Below are 20,015 nucleotides of genomic sequence, written 5' to 3'. Positions count from 1 at the left end.
TAAGGAATACAGAATAAATTGAAACATGTAGATGACCACACAAGTCCTGTATTATAAGACATCAACAAGTGCAAAAATAGTAACCTACTCCGCCTCTCCGGCTTCCTGTAATGATAATATTAGCACAAGAATGAATGTTACAATAACAGAATGATTAGATAATCCCAAGGTGTAAAGTTGGAACAAAACCACAAATAATTAGAGCTTTTAAGTCAATGTCAGTCAAGAACAGTCTGTTTTATACCCACAACCTGGGGATGGAACTTTCCCCCTCCCCCAAGAGAGTGAAGCCCCCTCCCCCATGAGATGGCAGCCCCCAAGAGATGGCAGCCCCCCTCCCCCAAGAGATGGCAGCCCCCCTCCCCTAAGAGATGGCAGCCCCTCCCCCAAGAGATGGCAGCCCCTCCCCCAAGAGATGGCAGCCCCTCCCCCAAAAGATGGCAGGGGGGTTCAAAGCAAGTTTCACCGTCACAGCCCCGTCCAAATCTCTTTCCAGATACACAAAAACTCAAATTAATAGCAGACGCAGCCAGGTGATACGGCCGCCGCGACGTCCATCACTCTCTGTCCAATCTGGCGATGCCAATAAATCTGAACCGTAACAAGGAGACCCAGCATATATCACAAGCATCGCCCCACTGGTTTACACCGTAAAACACTACTCAACTATGATTAAAAACCACCGCCATTAACAACGCCACCTGGTTTAATTGTCTTTTTTTTTGGAGGGGGGCCTCTCCAGAACGGGAATGTTTTTTTTTTTAGAACGGTGAATAACGGGCCAAGACGTGAAGTGACCTCATAACAGTAGAGTTAATTTCTTAGTCATTCTAAGAATGTCTCTAATTCAGTGTACCAGCCTGGAGCATACCTGTCTGGAGTGGGATTCGGGAGTTCTACTCCCCGAGTCCGGCCTGGGGCCAGGCAGGGGCTCAGTCACGTGGCTTGAGGGAGAGAGAGAGAAAGAGACAGAGTGAGACAGAAAGAGAGAAAGAGAGAGAGAGAGAGAGAGAGAGAGAGAGAGAGAGAGAGAGAGAGAGAGAGAGAGAGAGAGAGAGAGAGAGAGAGAGAGAGAGATGGGGGGGGAGACAGAAAGAGGGAGAGACAGAAAGAGAAACAGAAAGAGAAAGAGAGACAGAAAGAGAGAGAGAGAGAGAGAGAGAGAGAGAGAGAGAGAGAGAGAGAGAGAGAGAGAGAGAGAGAGAGAGAGAGAGAGAGAGAGAGAGAGAGAGAGAGAGAGAGAATAGTTGCCACACGTCGCCAGCTGAAGCCTAGTAACAACAACCACGTTTTTCCTCGTCTCGTGTGGCCGTTTAGTGTGTGTGAGAAAGAGAGAGAGAGGGAGGGGGGGGGCAGTTTTGCATCACACTCTGCCTTTGTTTACCCGCTTACAGCGCTCTCATGACTCCCGAATGACTTACAGGTCGCACGTGAAATAAGCGACATCGGCAACCCCTCAGTGAGAGCCATCCTAAAAAATGGCTTCAGTAGACATTGGTGTCCCAAGACAGGGAACGGGATCAATAACCTCACGACATAAACTCATCCAATAACATCAATGGCGAGTACACACCCACGTCTTCCATACTGGATATAGGAGATATTTCCGCATTTCTCTCAGCGCAGATCCGTCTGAAACGTGGGACGTTAGGGTGAAATATGGCAACATCGCCCTGTTATTGGCAGAAGGTGGCTGGAGATGCATCGATCACTCCATATGACCCCTCGGCCTTATGGTCACAGGAGCGAAAATAGGGTGGCGGGCAGCAGAGAAAATAAATAAGAACCTATACCCCCACATTTTGTAACTCCGGCCTCGTCTTAAAATGTATTTATTAACTGGACATCGAAGACCGACAAAGATGGAATTTTGTGTAGTAACTCAGCCAGGCATAATTTATAATGGACATGTCCCTAATCACCGGCATTCCTGCGGCCAGAGGGACCGTTTAACACCTATATATGGATTATTTCTTAAGTTTTTTGTGGTGTAAGGTACAGGACGAGGGGCCAGTGCGGCCTCTCCTGCCAGGGACTCCCACCCGGCCGCTTCTCAAGTCTAGTAATTAATTTTGAAGAAAATTCCTTTATAATAGAAAATAGGGCAGAATTTTCAACGACGGTTAAGCCATTACTTTGGGACAAACGAATGTTTCCTTATGACAATTTATCGTGATTGGTTGGCCTGTTTCTAATTGGATAATCATTTTAATCTTTGCAAAGTTAATCTTTTTATGTCCAGGAATACCAATACCAAATATCTAGCGCTTATTTACCTAAATCGTTGAGTAGGCCTACCGAGGGCAGCACACGTCACAGGGAAGTGTGTGTGTGTGTAGCAGCGGGCAGTTGTGTGGCGGCCTCCCGCCCGCTGGAGGGCGGGGCGGCCAGCCAGGCGGGACAGTCCATCTCCCGCCAAGTCCACCGCCACCCATTTTATAGCTTTCCAACAATTGGTTGAAAACAATATCTGCCATTCGACGCGCGCCATAAACTCCACTGACAACTGTGTGCGAATTTTTTTTCTAGGACTAGAGTGAAAAGAGCGTGAGAAATACAGCCGTGGATATTTACATGTGAAGGAGCGAGAGAGAGAGAGAGAGCAGGAGGTTGACTGTTGGGAGCCATCCCAAGCTGCGCTAAGCTGCAGTGACGGACGACTTGGTCTGGCGTACGACTCCAGACGCTGCGGCATCATCAATGGCAAACGGGCGGGCTACCTCCGGTCAACGGGCAGTGGAAGCCCCGGGGAACTTTGACCACAATCGAATTACCTTCATACACACAAAAAAAAATAAAACACAATCCATCACCTGGGCAAGACAGACGGCTATTAAACACCACCTGATGCTACCCAACACCTTCCATTTGGCGACCCCGCTCTGCCCTGAAGGGGGGCGGGGCGGGGGAGAGGAAGGGGGGAGGGTATGATAATTATTCTCTCGTCCTGTCATGCACTCATAAACCAGACCTGCTCCCCTCCACTGACCTTACTTGCCCCCTCCTGCTGTCTCACCTGACCTGCATCTCCTTCTTACCTGCCCAACACCCACTCCCCACCACAGCCACTCCTAGCCCCACCCCAACACAGTCCCAGCCCCTCTAATTCCTACAGCCCGAGACTTTGGGACCGCGCAGGAATATCCGTGCAAAGACCAAGTATCCTGGCCCCACAACAGACCTGTCACCTCACCTTAAAACAACAGGTTATTTACAAATACAATATACGCACATCTTATAATTATTACACGACCAGCACATGGTGGGCTATTCAGTCTGCTACACTCACATGCCCACCTGCCCACGTGCCCCCGTGGTATGACTTTATGATACATGTCCACGAGGAAAGACATTCAAGCATCAAACTCAGACCCGACCAGCGCCCACTCCTACACTCCTAAATTACCACGTTAAACAAGTGGCTTATCCCACACACCTGCCAACCATCGTCCACAACCCTCCATTTATTATTTCTACTGTAATCATATTATATACACACACACACATATATATATATATATATATATATATAAATATATATATATATATATATACACATATATATATATATATATATATATATATATATATATATATATATATATATATATATATATATATATATATATATATATATATATATATATTATATCCCACACCTGGCTACTCGAACATGTGTACATACATACATACGTACACGAGTAAAGATCTTGAGGCGATATGATCCCAACGTATAAGATACTGAAGTGAACAGCCAAAATGTATTCTAGACGGTCTTTTTTCTAGACGGTCTCTAGACGATTTCTAGACGGTCTTCTAGTGACAGGGGAGGACAACATGAGGGGGACACAGGGGAGGACAACATGAGGGGAGGACACAGGGGAGGACAACATGAGGGGAGGACACAGGGGAGGACAACATGAGGGGAGGACAACATGAGGGGGGACCCAGGGGGAGGACAACATGAGGGGGGACACAGGGGAGGACAACATGAGGGGGGACACAAGGGAGGACAACACAGGGGAGGACACAGGGGAGGGGACACAGGGGAGGACAACATGAGGGGGGACCCAGGGGGAGGACAACATGAGGGGGGCACAGGGGGAGGACAACATGAGGGGGGACACAGGGGAGGACAACATGAGGGGGGACCCAGGGGGAGTACAACATGAGGGGGGCACAGGGGGAGGACAACATGAGGGGGGCACAGGGGGAGGACAACATGAGGGGGGACACAGGGGAGGACAACATGAGGGGGGACCCAGGGGGAGGACAACATGAGGGGGGACACAGGGGAGGACAACATGAGGGGGGGACACAAGGGAGGACAACATGAGGGGGGGACCCAGGGGGAGGACAACATGAGGGGGGGACCCAGGGGGAGGACAACATGAGGGGGGACACAGGGGAGGACAACATGAGGGGGGACACAGGGGAGGACAACATGAGGGGAGGACAACATGAGGGGGGACCCAGGGGGAGGACAACATGAGGGGGGACACAGGGGGAGGACAACATGAAGGGGACACAGAGGGAGGACAACATGAGGGGGGGACACAAGGGAGGACAACATGAGGGGGGGACCCAGGGGGAGGACAACATGAGGGGGGACACAGGGGAGGACAACATGAGGGGGGACACAGGGGAGGACAACATGAGGGGAGGACAACATGAGGGGGGACCCAGGGGGAGGACAACATGAGGGGGGACACAGAGGGAGGACAACATGAGGGGGGCACAGGGGAGGACAACATGAGGGGGGGACACAGGGGAGGACAACATGAGGGGGGGACACAGGGGGAGGACAACATGAGGGAGGGGACAACATGAGGGGAGGACAACAGGTGAAAGTGGCAGACACAGACCAGTCAGAGGACTATAAGGAAACACTGGCTCACGGTGAGAGGGTGCCCAAGCGGCGCGACCTTGGACCACGGCTGCTGGAACCGTAGGATGTGTAAATGTATCAGGACATCAGCTATAGCGGGGCTCCTGAGCTAGAGTTTGCTCCCTCCAGACACAACTAGGTAAACACACACACACACGACAGAAGAGTTAGAGGGGACATGATCACCACATACAAGATTCTCAAAGGAATTGATAGGGTAGATAAAAGACATGTTATTTAATACAAGGGGCACACGCACTAGGGGACACAGGAAGAAATTGAGTGCCCAAATGAGCCACAGAGATATTAGAAAGAACCTTTTTAGTGTCAGAGTGGTTGACAAATGGAATGCATTAGGAAGTGATGTGGTGGAGGCTGACTCCATACACAGTTTCAAGTGTAGCGGTTAACAGCTGAAGGGCGCCTGACAGCTGAGTGGACAGCGCTTTGGATTCATAGTACTGAGGTTCCACGTTCGATCCCCGGTGGAGGCAGAGACAAATGAGCAAAATGTTTCTTTCACACTGATGCACCTGTTACCTAGCAGTAAATAGGTACCTGGGAGTTAAGACAGCTGTTACAGGCTGCTTCCTGAGTATGTGTAACAAAAAGGAGGCCTGGTCGAGGACCGGGCCGCGGGGACGCTAAGCCCCGAAATCTTCTTAAGATAACCTCAAGAAGGTAGATATGATAGAGCCCAATAGGCTCAGGAACCTGTACACCTGTTGATTGACAGTTGAGAGGCGGGACCAAAGAGCGAAAGCTCAACCCCCGCAAGCACAACTAGGTGAAATACACACACACACACACACACACTGGATGGGGCTGGGTGGCCGAGTGGACAGCGCTCTAGACTAGTGGACCTAGTGACCGGGGTTCGATCCCCCGCACCTGGCGGAGACAGATGGGCAGTTTCCTTAACCAGAGGTGTTGGTTATGGGAGGGGGTTGGTTGTGAGAGGAAGGAAGGGAGGGAGGGAGGGGGGGTTGTGGGAGGGAGGGAGGAAGGGAGGGTTGTGAGAAGGAGGAAGGGGTGGGGGGGGGGGTTGTGAGAGGGCATACAAGAGGGAGAGCGGATGGAGGCTGTGAAAGAGAGCACACAGTTAACCGCTAACATCAAAGGCCGTACAGCACACCTCCCGGCCAGAGAGCTCCCTTCACCCGGAGCGTAGATGTCTCCTGTTACAGTTCTCTTGTTACTCATAAATGAGGCGGAGAATTGGTTGCATTCTTGTACACAAGTTGGGTTGTAGGCCCACGTGCCCCAGGCCACCTACATAACTTCCTCAGTAAGTGAGCTACGAGAGTGTCTCGTAATGCACCAACCAACCCAACTAGCCACTCTTACATGCAAGACTTTCCCCATATACACCAACACTGACTGCGAGGTCTTCAAAAGCAGAGCCCAGGAAATCCCAGGAAATCCGGTCTCATACCAAATAATATACATGGAAGATACAGGGAAGAACAAGGCACCTGACACGAACAAGGCACTTGGCACGAACAAGACACTTGGCACGAACAAGGCACTTGGCACGAACAAGACACTTGGCACGAACAAGACACTTGGCATTAGCAACATAAACAAACCTTTCTGTGAAGGAAATTCATCCCTATATACTTCCCACTTACTTCACAAACACCAGGAAAAAACAAATGGCAAATTACAGAACAATTTCCTGTTTGAGATAACAGGCAAAAAAAAATTGACAAAACAATCTACAGATTAGTGAAGTTCAGTGAAGAACAGCAGAATATAACATCATACAATAACAATTCGGAAATCCCCAAGTGGGGGCTCGCGCAGCCACCGCTCTCATCTAAGCTCATCGGCGATGCCATGACGGAAGAGGAACGCAACAGTGCTCAGAGACACATAAAAACATTCAATAACTCTGGCACACGAGGCTATAAACAGGACGCCACCATTAGGGCTCCCACAGAGCTTTACTGATAAATTATAAAGGTTCATAGACACCAGAACAGCGAAGATTGGGAGCTATATGGGAGAACAGGTGGCACTCAAGAGTGGAGTGCCACAGGGAAGCTGCCTACCACACCTTTGTTCAACACACGCACAGCTGGCCTGGTCCCTCCCTAGCGTGAGGAATAATTTACATAATGCGAAAGACGTAATTAAAATATTTAGCCAGCCAGGACAATCAACGCCGGTACTGGTCAACAAGACTAAGGCGGCAATAGAATTCATGAACAACTTTTATAAAGCCATTGAAAGCTGATTGCAAGTCACAGTGTGACAATGTGAATATTTGACACCAAACCCACAGAAACGTAGTCCGTTTTTTATATTTAGATTTCTCAGCTGGGTAGCCAAGCTTTGGAAAATTAACAACAAACAAAGAGTTTGTTGTAAAACTGTAAAACTTTTACAGTTGTTGTTGAACTGTAAAAAGTTCCAAATATTATACATTGCTCAAATTCAAAGCACATAACCGTCAACAATCAGCCAATCTATGCAGGATACCATGAACACACAGCCAGAGAACCTCAGACTACAATAGTCAGTTATTATCTTATGTTCTTAGTCCCAGATACGACGCTCCGACGCCCACACCTGGAGAGCCAAGAGCCTCGATGTACTCGAGATCACCTAAGCCCCACAATACATAATTTCACAATAAAAATGCTGACTCGGAGAACCCCAATACTAAACACACCGCCCACACACACACACACACACACACACACACACACACATATATATATCCCATCAAAGAGCAACAGCAAAACATGCCCCTAACCATGCGAGCGCCCAGAGCATTATGTATGACAGCACATCCACATGTGCTGTCATACATATGAAGAACCTGACAACCCAGCTCCCTGAAGTGCCAGACACGCACAAGGTGTCAGCAAGGCGGACTGGCCGCCTCTTGCTTCACCAGTGTTACCTAATAATCATATCTGTGAAAAGCAGGTGTGCCATACACACCTGGCCTGTGCTCCCCCCCCCCCCCACAGCGTACGTGTCACACACACCAGCAACAAGTGCCACCCAGCACACACCGCCAGGGACCAGCCACCCCGCGTCGACTCCTAACTTCCTTTCCTGGAAAAGCGTCACTAGTTGTAGGTAAACAAGGAGGGGGGGGGGGAAATGGAGGGGGGAGTTACCGGTGATTGTGCCCTGGGGGGGGGGGCTCTCGGGGTGCTCTTTTAGACTCTCCCATGGTAAACCTCTACTCCCCTTCCCCCCCCCACACACTACAAGTATGTATCGGTGCTTCTACAATCACCCACCGAGCCCCGCTCCTGTGCCAGGTAAGTCCACTACGGGCTCACCATAGCCCGTGCTACTTGCCCCGCTCCCGTGCCGGGTAAGTTACGGGCTCGCCATAGCCCGTGCTACTTGGAACTTGTTCCGAGTAGCTGAATCTATAAACAACAAATCACCGACACACTTCATAGCCCGGGAAGACGATGGTGAGCATCGAGGAGGTGTAGGGGGGGCGGTGTAGGGGGGCGGCGGGGGGGGGGAAGGTTATACAATGGTAAACATGTAGGGGGAGGGAGAGGGGGGGGGAGGGAAGGTAGGGGGGGGCCGCACGTAGCGTAAATATAAACAGCTGGCAAACCTGATCTTGCAAGCTCTTGTCCAGACACAGACAAACAGCCGGCGTGTTGTGTGCTCTGTTTACCCCCCCCCCCCCCCTCCTCCTCCTCCCGCACACTCTTCACCGTCAACGGGATTTCATCATGCACGCGCACGCACGTGCACGAGCTCAAGCGCATGCACGCAACATAAGTGACCCCCATCAACTGGCTGCAGGAGTTCCATTGCAGATAGTTCAAGGTAATGACTCAAGGTACAGAGGCGAGGGAACGGTGCTGCTCTCAACGGAGCCGGTCGGCCGAGCGGACAGCACGCTGGACTTGTGATCCTGTGGTCCCGGGTTCGATCCCGGGCGCCGGCGAGAAACAATGGGCAGAGTTTCTTTCACCCTATGCCCCTGTTACCTAGCAGTAAAATAGATACCTGGGTGTTAGTCAGCTGTCACGGGCTGCTTCTTGGGGGCTGAGGCCTGGTCAAGGACCGGGCCGCGGGGACACTAAAGTCCCGAAATCATCTCAAGATAACCTCAAGATAACGGTGAGAAGGAACGGTGCTGCTGTGCGCGGAACACCGTGCCAGACCAAGGAGCGTGCTCCCCAGGCACACCGTGCCAGACCAAGGAGCGTGCTCCCCAGGCACACCGTGCCAGACCAAGGAGCGTGCTCCCCAGGCACACCGTGCCAGACCAAGGAGCGTGCTCCCCAGGCACACCGTGCCAGACCAAGGAGCGTGCTCCCCAGGCACACCGTGCCAGACCAAGGTGCGTGCTCCCCAGGCACACCGTGCCAGACCAAGGAGCGTGCTCCCCAGGCACACCGTGCCAGACCAAGGAGCGTGCTCCCCAGGCACACACACACATAACGTCGCAATAAGCCAGGTTGGCAGACCATGGACCACCTTTCAAGTCCCTGAACAAGACTTCATTCAGAACACTGCACACACCAGCTATGCAGAACCCGTCCTGGAGTACGCAGTGACGGCGTGGAGCCGCCTCTGACCCCCGGGGCTGTTATTGCTAACTTAGTGAACCTCAATGACGCTGAAGACCCGAGATGAACCAGGGCGAACATGCTCACGACATACATAATATCCGGGCGTCGACAGTGAGACTTGACATGGAAGCGACCAGCGGAAGACACGGGAACTTGAACAGATATATGCAAGACAGAACTGCTGGTAGTTAAGAAGAGACGAGGGAGAAGTAGGATGTTGAAGAGAATCCAAGACTCTTGTTTCAACCGGGAATTGGAGAACAAAAGAGCGGGAAACAATGCCGGACTGCGCTAGTTGAGCGAGGGTGAGGAAGCGGGGCCCAGGAACTAAAGCTCGTGTCATACAACTATACAGAGGTGACGACATACAAGGTAAAAATACAATAATGGTAAATAGTACATAATTTAGGTAGGTGAGAGCAGCCTAATGTGGAGGCGGAGGTCAATGGTGCTAAACAGGAAGTGAGTAAATACCTCCACTGATTGGATGCCTTCACTCTCTGCTGCCCTCCCCCCTGCTCCCTCCCGCTGCTGCCCTCCTGCTGCTGCCCTCCCGCTGCTGCCCTCCCGCTGCTGCCCTCCCGCTGCTGCCCTCCCCCCTGCTCCCTCCCGCTGCTGCCCTCCTCCTGCTCCCTCCCCCTCCTGCTAACACCAGGGGCTACACATAAACAACGAAACATCAGCAGCATATGGAACGTTGACCATCTTTACAACGTGTTCCGGCAACCTAAATCAGTACCTTTTCAAAGTAATCTGCACAGCCTACGTCAGACCAATTCTGGAATATGCAGCAACGGCCCGAAATCCTCTCCCGGGAAAGGATTATATGCAACTATAATCAACTATAATACTGCCAGAACCACAAGGGCCACGATGCCATTCTCACCACCCTAGGGAGCCGGTCGGCCGAGCGGACAGCACATGGGTTTGTGATCCTGTGGTCCCGGGTTCGATCCCGGGCGCCGGCGAGAAACAATGGGCAGTTTCTTTCACCCTATGCCCCTGTTACCTAGCAGTAAAATAGGTACCTGGGTGTTAGTCAGCTGTCACGGGCTGCTTCCTGGGGGTGGAGGCCTGGTCGAGGACCGGGCCGCGGGGACACTAAAGCGCCGAAATTATCTCAAGATAACCTCAAGATGTTTATTGAGACAAGAAAGAAATACATCTGAAAGGGATAGAATAGCTTAGGCTATTTCTACCCTCCTAATAATAAGGTATTACATGCATTTAATGTAATAATTTGTCTCATTTCGAACTTTTATAGCACATTTCATGGCTGACTAAGATCCATACTAATTATCAGTGGCAAAGCTTTTTTAGGGGGGGCAGTGTGAGTTGTGAAGGTCGTTTAGCTCCTATGTAGTAAATATAATAACACTTACTAGGCACAAAGCTACACTTATCAGCCAATAGTCCCGTCTAAAAGTGCGATTGAGTATCGTACACACTAAACCCCTATAACAAAATAAACCATAAAACATAAGACTTACTACAATGCCGTATATTATTTCAGTACTATATGTCGTACAAGACATCAATAAGCAATCGTGAGTCACCCCAAGTCATCAACTCCGAGGGTGTTGATGTCATTGACAGGGTTGATAACGATAAATTATTTAGCATGGGGTGGGATACGAACAAGGGTGACACAGGTGGAAACTTTGTACCCAAATGAGCCACAGGGACGTTTCAAATGTAGATATGATAAGAGCTCAAATTGGCTCAGGAATCTGTACACGCAGTTAATTGACAGTTGAAAAGCGGGGCCACGGAGCAGAAGCTCAACCCCCGCAAGCACAATAAAGTGAGTTAACCTCCTTTTCAAACACACTAACTCGTCCGAGAATGGTGAACTCATACACCGGCATACAGACGATGTTAGTTTTCTAACTGTTAATCGTCATGTCTCGATAGGTTAACATAGGTACTCAGACCCAAGGTATCGTCTTGTATATGAATAAAAATAAAAAAGATTAGACTGTAAAATCCGTCTTGAACGGATTTTTAATCCCGTTGAAGAACTGTTGAGAGAGTATGCAACTTAATGTATCCGTACGAAACGATCCACGCGCCAACGCTTGTATACGAAATAACCATTCGCAGTTATTTTTTTTAATTTATTTTGAAAGCCGTCCATATTTATAATTATTGATGAACTTTTACTAAACTTTATCAACAGTTTTTTGAGCATCTATTTAATATTATCTCCAGCATACAACAAAGAATTGTAGATAAGGTGAATACAGACCTATGGGCCTGTATTCACCATATCGTGAATGGTATCCACAGCAACAGTCATCAATAAACAGTCTATTCACATCAACATTCACAACGATATCACCATATCGTTGTACGCCAGCAACGAGGAGGCCTGGTCGACGACCGGGCCACGGGAACGCTAAGCCCCGGAAAAAACTCCAAGGTAACTCCAAGGTGTGGGCCTATGTTCGCTAGAGGGCAGCATAGAGAGAGGAAGTATTAGTCGGGCACAGTGAAGGTACAGACCAACAGACGTCTACGGCTGAGCCCCACAGCCACGGTGACTACACGCTGTGTAGAACAGTGGTGCACCTCACCATCCCCCGTCACTCATGGTGCACCTCACCATCCCCCGTCACTCATGGTGCACCTCACCATCCCCCGTCACTCATAATACGTCATAATGTTCTTAATGAACAATCCACAACAGCCACCCCCCCCCCACAACAGCCAACAACAACCCCCCACAACAGCCACCCCCCCCACAACAGCCACCCCCCCCCACAACAGCCAACAACAACCCCCCACAACAGCCACCCCCCCCACAACAGCCACCCCCCCCCCACAACAGCCAACAACAACCCCCCACAACAGCCAACAGGAAACGCTAAAGTGATCAATAAAATCATCAATAAACAGTCCACAGCAACAGTCATCAATAAACAGTCCACAGCAAGTCATCAATAATAGTCCACAGCAAGTCATCAATAATAGTCCACAGCAAGTCATCAATAATAGTCCACAGCAACAGTCATCAATAAACAGTCCACAGCAACAGTCATCAATAAACAATCCACAGCAAGTCATTAATAAACAGTCCACAGCAAGTCATCAATAACAGTCCACAGCAACAGTCATCAATAACAGTCCACAGCAAGTCATTAATAAACAGTCCACAGCAAGTCATTAATAAAGAGTCCACAGCAACAGTCATCAGTAACAGTCCACAGCAAGTCATTAATAAACAGTCCACAGCAACAGTCATCAATAAACAGTCCACAGCAACAGTCATCAATAAACAGTCCACAGCAACAGTCATCAATAAACAGTCCACAGCAACAGTCATCAATAAACAGTCCACAGCAACAGTCATCAATAAACAGTCCACAGAAACAGTCATCAATAAACAGTCCACAGCAAGTCATTAATAAAGTCCACAACAAGTCATCAATAACAGTCCACAGCAAGTTATCAATAAGTCCACAGCAACAGTCATCAATAAGTCCACAGCAACAGTCATCAATAACAGTCCACAGCAAGTCATCAATAACAGTCCACGGCAACAGTCATCAATAACAGTCCACAGCAACACGTCATCAATAAACAGTCCACAGCAAGTAAACAGTCCACAGCAACAGTCATCAATAAGTCCACAGCAACAGTCGTCAATAAACAGTCCACAGCAAGTAAACAGTCCACGGCAACAGTCATCAATAACAGTCCACAGCAACAGTCATCAATAAACAGTCCACAGCAAGTAAACAGTCCACAGCAACAGTCATCAATAAGCAGTCCACAGCAAGTAAACAGTCCACAGCAAGTCATCAATAAACAGTCCACAACAACAGTCATCAATAACAGTCCACAGCAAGTCATCAATAACAGTCCACAGCAACAGTCATCAATAAACAGTCCACAGCAAGTCATCAATAAACAGTCCACAGCAGGTCATCAATAAACAGTCCACAGCATCAGTCATCAACAAACAGTCCACAGCAACAGTCATCAACAAACAGTCCACAGCAACAGTCAGCAATAACAGTCATCAACAAACAGTCCACAGCAACAGTCATCAACAAACAATCCACAGCAACAGTCATCAATAACAGTCCACAGCAACAGTCATCAACAAACAGTCCACAGCAACAGTCATCAATAACAGTCCACAGCAAGTCATCAATAACAGTCCACAGCAACAGTCATCAATAAACAGTCCACAGCAACAGTCATCAATAACAGTCCACAGCAACAGTCATCAATAACAGTCCACAGCAAGTCATTAATAAACAGTCCACAGCAAGTCATTAATAAACAGTCCACAGCAAGTCATCAATAACAGTCCACAGCAACAGTTATCAATAAACAGTCCACAGCAAGTCATCAATAACAGTCCACAGCAACAGTCATCAATAAACAGTCCACAGCAAGTCATCAATAACAGTCCACAGCAACAGTCAGCAATAACAGTCCACAGCAAGTCACCAATAAACAGTCCACAGCAACAGTCATCAATAAACAGTCCACAGCAACAGTCATCAATAAACAGTCCACAGCAACAGTCATCAATAAACAGTCCACAGCAACAGTCAACAATACAGTCCATCGCCACCAATAATTAAGTCTACCACCAGCGCACAGTTCACACAAGTCCCACCGCATGGTTAAGTCCCACCGTGTTACAGCCAACACGGCCAAGTCCCACAGCACAGTCAAGTCCCAGCGCACGGTCAAGTCTCACCGCACAGTCAAGTCCCAGCGCACGGTCAAGTCTCACCGCACAGTCAAGTCCCAGCGCACGGTCAAGTCTCACCGCACAGTCAAGTCCCACCGCACGGTCAAGTCTCACCGCACAGTCAAGTCCCACCGCACGGTCAAGTCTCACCGCACAGTCAAGTCCCAGCGCACGGTTAAGTCTCACCGCACAGTCAAGTCCCGCCGCACGGTCAAGTCTCACCGCACAGTCAAGTCCCAGCGCACGGTCGTCAAGTCCCACTGCACAGTCAAGTCCCAGCGCACGGTCAAGTCTCACCGCACAGTCAAGTCCCAGCGCACGGTCAAGTCCCACTGCACAGTCAAGTCCCAGCGCACGGTCAAGTCCCACCGCACAGAGAACTGGTCAATAAGGTCTCAGACATCACAACTATAGGTACGGAGCGCCGAGAGAGACAGACACACGCAGCTTCCAGTCCTACCTGCACAAGACGGCCAGACGAAGGGCACCACCAGCTGACTCCTGAGTGCGATTTGTTAAGTCTCCTGCGAGTGGCACGCGCGTGTGTATGTGTGCGTGCGTGTGTGTGTGTGTGCACTCGAGCCGCGGACCGCACCATCCACTCGCTAGCGTCCCGCCACCATCACTGACTCCCTCAGTTTCAACTTTGAACTGGTCAGCGCTAAAGAGGAAGGAGGGTGGGATCTGGGGGAGGGGGGTGGCCGGGTGGGGCTGGGGTTGTGGGGGGGGGGAGGGTTGCTTCTGGAGATTGGGGGAGGGGGGGAGCGGTTGGCCAGGGGTAGGGGTAGGGAGGGGTAGGGGAGGGAGCGAGTGAGAGGAGAGAGTGAGGAAAAGAGAGAGAGAGAGAGAGAGATGGTCGAGATGCCACGAAGGGAATTATTTCCTCCGGTCTTCCGGTGTGCATTCACGGTGTGAGGTTTGGGCCATGTGGAGGTTGAGGGTTGTCCGGGGCCACGAGGCTCACCCCGCCTGGACCACGACGTGTGAGGGTGGCCGTGGAGGCCTCATCATCCTGGCTAAGGGTATGTGTGTGTGTGCGCGCTGAGGGACTTTATCGATTGTTCCAAGCCCCACTTGGATCCGCTTGGCAACTCTTCTCTCTGACCATCAATTCACGAACGATTCTCATTCCCTGACCATACACACACACATAGCGCTCAGGGGGTTGTAGTCCAAAGGGCCCGGGTTCGATTCCTGGCCGAGACAGAATAAAATGGTCAGTTTCTTTCACTTGATGCACCTGTACACTTTGCATTAACTAAGTACTCGGGAGTTAGACGGCTGCTGCGGTCCGTAAGAATGAAGGGAACTGCAGAAGGCCTATTGACCCATATTTATATCCAACGATTCTCATTCATATATATGTCTAACCTTCGCTTGAAACACTCAAGGACTCCTACGGCTATTATGTTATACAGGTAACCGGTTCCACACATCCACAACCCTATTACTAAAGACCTGGGTAAATACTCAAGTTTCTCCTTCCGGGAGTCGGTACATTAACAGCCGGCGGTAAGAAAGGCGGGGTCCAAGAGCTAACAGCTCGATCCATCAGGCACAAATAGTAAATACACAAACATACACACACACTTTTAGATTTAGACGCCGAGTTTGTAAATGATTTAGACAAATCATAGTTATAGCAGGAGTGAAGTGGTCTATAATCTTGCCTAAACATTTCCTTAAATTAACAGATTAATAGAATCTTAGCTTAGTCGATTAAGGCAGCGTCTGGGATGCTCTCGGACGCAGGTTCGAATCCTCATCACGGCCCTTGTGGATTTGTTCATTAATAAAATAAAATCCAAACGGGAAACAGTCGTAAGTAGAGTGCCCAGGAGACCTGTCCTGGGACCTCTCTTATTTACTACATATAATAACGATTTCGATGTAGGATTCACGGGAGACATCTCCCGTCACGCAGGGTGCAGTCGCACCTCCATAGATCTCCAGTATCAGCACTTGATACTGGTAATGGCTCAAAAGGGCCTCCACTTACGGGCTATTCATGCCCGTGCCACCTTTTGGGTGCTTAATCTTCACCAATCATCAATTTAGGATTGAACAGCAACATTTTCAAACGATGCAAAAAATTGGGAAGGAATAAAATAATAAAGTGGATAATCACTACAAGATGATCTAGATTAACTTTTAAAGTGTATTAAAGAGTTGTAATTTATGGATCAAATTACCTATGTGGAGTCGGCTATCTTGACTCGGGTGTGTGGAGTCGGCTATCTTGAATCGGGTGTAAGGAGTCGGCTATCTTGAATCGGGTGTGTGGAGTCGGCTATCTTGACTCGGGTGTGTGGAGTCGGCTATCTTGAATCGGGTGTGTGGAGTCGGCTATCTTGACTCGGGTGTGTGGAGTCGGCTATCTTGACTCGGGTGTGTGGAGTCGGCTATCTTGAATCGGGTGTGTGGAGTCGGCTATCTTGACTCGGGTGTGTGGAGTCGGCTATCTTGACTCGGGTGTGTGGAGTCGGCTATCTTGAATCGGGTGTGTGGAGTCGGCTATCTTGACTCGGGTGTGTGGAGTCGGCTATCTTGACTCGGGTGTGTGGAGTCGGCTATCTTGACTCGGGTGTAAGGAGTCGGCTATCTTGAATCGGGTGTGTGGAGTCGGCTATCTTGAATCGGGTGTGTGGAGTCGGCTATCTTGACTCGGGTGTGTGGAGTCGGCTATCTTGACTCGGGTGTGTGGAGTCGGCTATCTTGAATCGGGTGTGTGGAGTCGGCTATCTTGACTCGGGTGTAAGGAGTCGGCTATCTTGAATCGGGTGTGTGGAGTCGGCTATCTTGACTCGGGTGTGTGGAGTCGGCTATCTTGACTCGGGTGTAAGGAGTCGGCTATCTTGAATCGGGTGTGTGGAGTCGGCTATCTTGACTCGGGTGTAAGGAGTCGGCTATCTTGACTTGGGTGTAAGGAGTCGGCTATCTTGACTTGGGTGTAAGGAGTCGGCTATCTTGACTCGGGTGTGTGGAGTCGGCTATCTTGACACGGGTGTGTGGAGTCGGCTATCTTGACTTTACATCCTTCTTTTGAATGTAAAGTCCTTCATCTTGACTTTGCTCCTATTTACATCGTTCCAAAGTGATTGATATATATACACATCAAGCCAAGACTTACACTAACCAAGTGATCTCAGCGAGACACGATATCAAAGGCTTGGCTGAGGTCAAGATGTGAAATGTCGCAATCTTTCCACCGTCAACTGCTTGAAATATATTATAACAGGAGAGAGAGTGTTCAACACGAGCGGTACTCGATAAAACCATGTTGTGAATCCTTTGTGGATTTGTTCATTTGATGCATCACGCAATTGTGATTTCTGTGTGTAATGAAGTAAGGGCGAAGAGGGAGAACGGCCTATTGACATAGCTCGAGTGCACGGGGGGAGTTGTGTAAAACCCTCGTTTGTGTATCGGAGAGGCTGCAGGATCCAGTAAGTTCAGTAGAACTTCGGTTTCAACTCCTTTTGACCATGTCGTAGCTCAGTCAATTAAGGCAGCGTCTGGGATGCTCTCGGACGCAGGTTCGAATCCTCGTCACGGCCCTTGTGGATTTGTTCATGTAAATCATTTATTAATCTGTGTGTTTTGACACGCAGGCGAATGATTATAGCGATTATCGATACAAGGAAAGTTTGTATAATAGACGTTAAAATAATTAATTGATATTTCAGTGGAAGTGATCAACCTTCTTACTCAAAAAACGTGACGTAATATTTGCCACCCTCCACGCTTATAGCTTTGGAGATTGTACTAATACTCAGTAAGGTGCTAATGAGTTATAATAAGGTGCCCTTCGTAAGAAAATAAGAACTTAAGAATTAATGGCAACCGCAGAAGGCCTATTGCATCATACACACGTGTGTGTGTGTGTGTGTGTGTGTGTGTGTGTGTGTGTGTGTGTGTGTGTGTGTGTGTGTAAATCACGAAAGTTAACACGCAATGAAAAATGTGACAGCAAATCACGGAGGAAGAACTTAAACAGGAATTTCCTTAAGTACTTTCGTATTTAATAATACATCTTCAGAAGGGTCTAACTTAAAGGACACGTGTCCAACTTGCTCTGTTAGAACCTGTTACGAGCTGAGAGTATAATTATCAGGTGTGCAGGACGGATGTAATTGTTACTGTAATAATCTCCGTTGAAGTGTAATAATGATCTTGTGTCCCCTGTAACCCGTTTTTGCGCTACCGCTCACAGACTGAGTATGGGGTGCACAATAAACTAGCCGCCCTCGGCAACAACAGTTACAAGAATCACACTTAGCATTGCAGGTTAATATAGTAAACACAACATATAACTGTTGACCAAACCACACACTAGAAAATGAAGAGATGAAGCTGTTGTTGTTTAAGATTCAGCTACTTGGAACAAAAAGTTCCAAGTAGCACGGGCTATGGTGAGCCCGTAGTGGACATACCTGGCACAGGAGCGAGGCTGTAACTGAGAGAGAGAGACGAAGTTGTTGTTGTTGTTATAGATTCAGCTACTCGGTACAAGTTCCAAGTAGTACGGGCTATGGTGAGCTCGTAACTTACCCGGCACAGGAGCGGTGCAAGTATCACAGGCTATGGTGAGCCCGTAGTGGACTTACCTGGCACAGGAGCGGTACCGTCTGAGGAGAGACGAAGGAAGCAAGGGCAATAAATAGGCAAGAGAGGTGAGGAGTTGGAAATCTTAAAGGAAGAAAACAGCAAGGCGAAGGGTACGGAAGATGAGGTGTAAACAAGGATGTAATAATAGGAATAAGAAAGGGATCGTACGAGTAAACAGACAAAGAAATTGAAAGATAAAAGGAAGGGTAGGCTTATGTTAGGTCCCGTTTGTTTATAACAAACTTCCTTCAATCATCACAATCGACTTGATAATGGTCCAGATTCACGAAAGCACTTACGCAGGCACTTACGAACCTGTCCATCTTTTCTTAATCTTTGGCGGCTTTGTTTCCAATTATTAAACAGTTAATGAGCTCCGAAACACCAGGAGGCTGTTTATAACAATAACAACAGTTGATTAGCAAGTTTTCATGCTTGTAAACTGTTTAATAAATGTAACCAAAGCCGTCAAAGATTGAGGAAAGATGTACACGTTCGTAAGTACTCGCGCAAGTGCTTTCGTGAATCTGGCCCCAGGACGGACCGAAACGTCGTCGTCTCCTCATTTTAAGAACATAAGAACATAAGAACAAGGTAACTGCAGAAGGCCTATTGGCCCATACGAGGCAGCTCATATCTATAACCACCCAATCCCACTCATATACATGTCCAACCCACGCTTGAAACAATCGACGGACCCCACCTTCACAATGTTACGCGGCAATTGGTTCCACAAATCAACAACCCTGTTACTGAACCAGTATTTACCCAAGTCTTTCCTAAATTTTCTAGTGTGTGGTTTAGCCAACATTTTTCAGCCACGTTATTGTGACTTTTCATCTGCACAACATATAACCGTTACACTACTGGGGCAAAATGCTTGTAGCTCCTAAGTATACTGTCTATCATACCATTATCACACATCATACCAAATTGATATGGCACACTACTTATTTCCTTATTTCTATAGTTATCAATAAGTTGACACAATAATACATAATGTTCTAAGGTGTGGGCGTGCGGCATACTACATAATTTACACTCCTTATCTTTGTCACTGACATCAACACCGTATTGCCAGATATATTTGTATCCTAATTTTCATCTCATGTAAACTGAATCCTTCCAAATAGACTTTCCTCTACCATAAGGGAGTAGAAATAGCCTAAGCTACTCTATGCCTTTGAGATGTATTTTTTCTTGTCTCAATAAACATACTTGAACTTGAACTCTACCATAAGTG

The 20,015-nt window shown here is 48.6% G+C and overlaps 3 protein-coding genes and 1 pseudogene across 4 annotated transcripts in view; 3 read left to right on the top strand and 1 right to left on the bottom strand.

The window, feature by feature from the left end:
• LOC123765006 (protein glass) overlaps window positions 1–20,015 on the bottom strand; it is a 72,579-nt gene that overhangs the window by 4,341 nt on the left and 48,223 nt on the right. The window contains exon 1 of one of the 2 annotated variants that reach the window (XM_045753332.2): window positions 14,625–14,785. The exons of the other annotated variant lie outside the window; for it this stretch is intronic. The gene's annotated coding sequence lies outside the window, so the exon portion shown is untranslated. Of the gene's footprint in view, window positions 1–14,624; window positions 14,786–20,015 lie in introns of those variants that run through there. 2 annotated transcript variants of the gene reach the window in all.
• On the top strand, window positions 8,605–14,051 carry LOC138369576 (putative uncharacterized protein DDB_G0285119). Its single transcript, XM_069332997.1, has 3 exons — window positions 8,605–8,701; window positions 12,999–13,379; window positions 13,723–14,051. The coding sequence occupies exons 1-3, from the start codon at window positions 8,605–8,607 to the stop codon at window positions 14,049–14,051; spliced, it is 807 nt and encodes a 268-aa protein (XP_069189098.1).
• On the top strand, window positions 10,590–10,705 carry LOC123765201 (U6atac minor spliceosomal RNA; annotated as a pseudogene).
• On the top strand, window positions 14,090–14,578 carry LOC138369575 (110 kDa antigen-like). The gene has a single exon (XM_069332996.1). The coding sequence runs from the start codon at window positions 14,090–14,092 to the stop codon at window positions 14,576–14,578; it is 489 nt and encodes a 162-aa protein (XP_069189097.1).

Source organism: Procambarus clarkii, chromosome 29 (genome assembly GCF_040958095.1).
Source record: "Procambarus clarkii isolate CNS0578487 chromosome 29, FALCON_Pclarkii_2.0, whole genome shotgun sequence".
NCBI lineage: Eukaryota > Metazoa > Arthropoda > Malacostraca > Decapoda > Cambaridae > Procambarus > Procambarus clarkii.
Note: the sequence above shows the minus strand (reverse complement) of the source record. Positions and strands in the feature narration are given on the sequence as shown.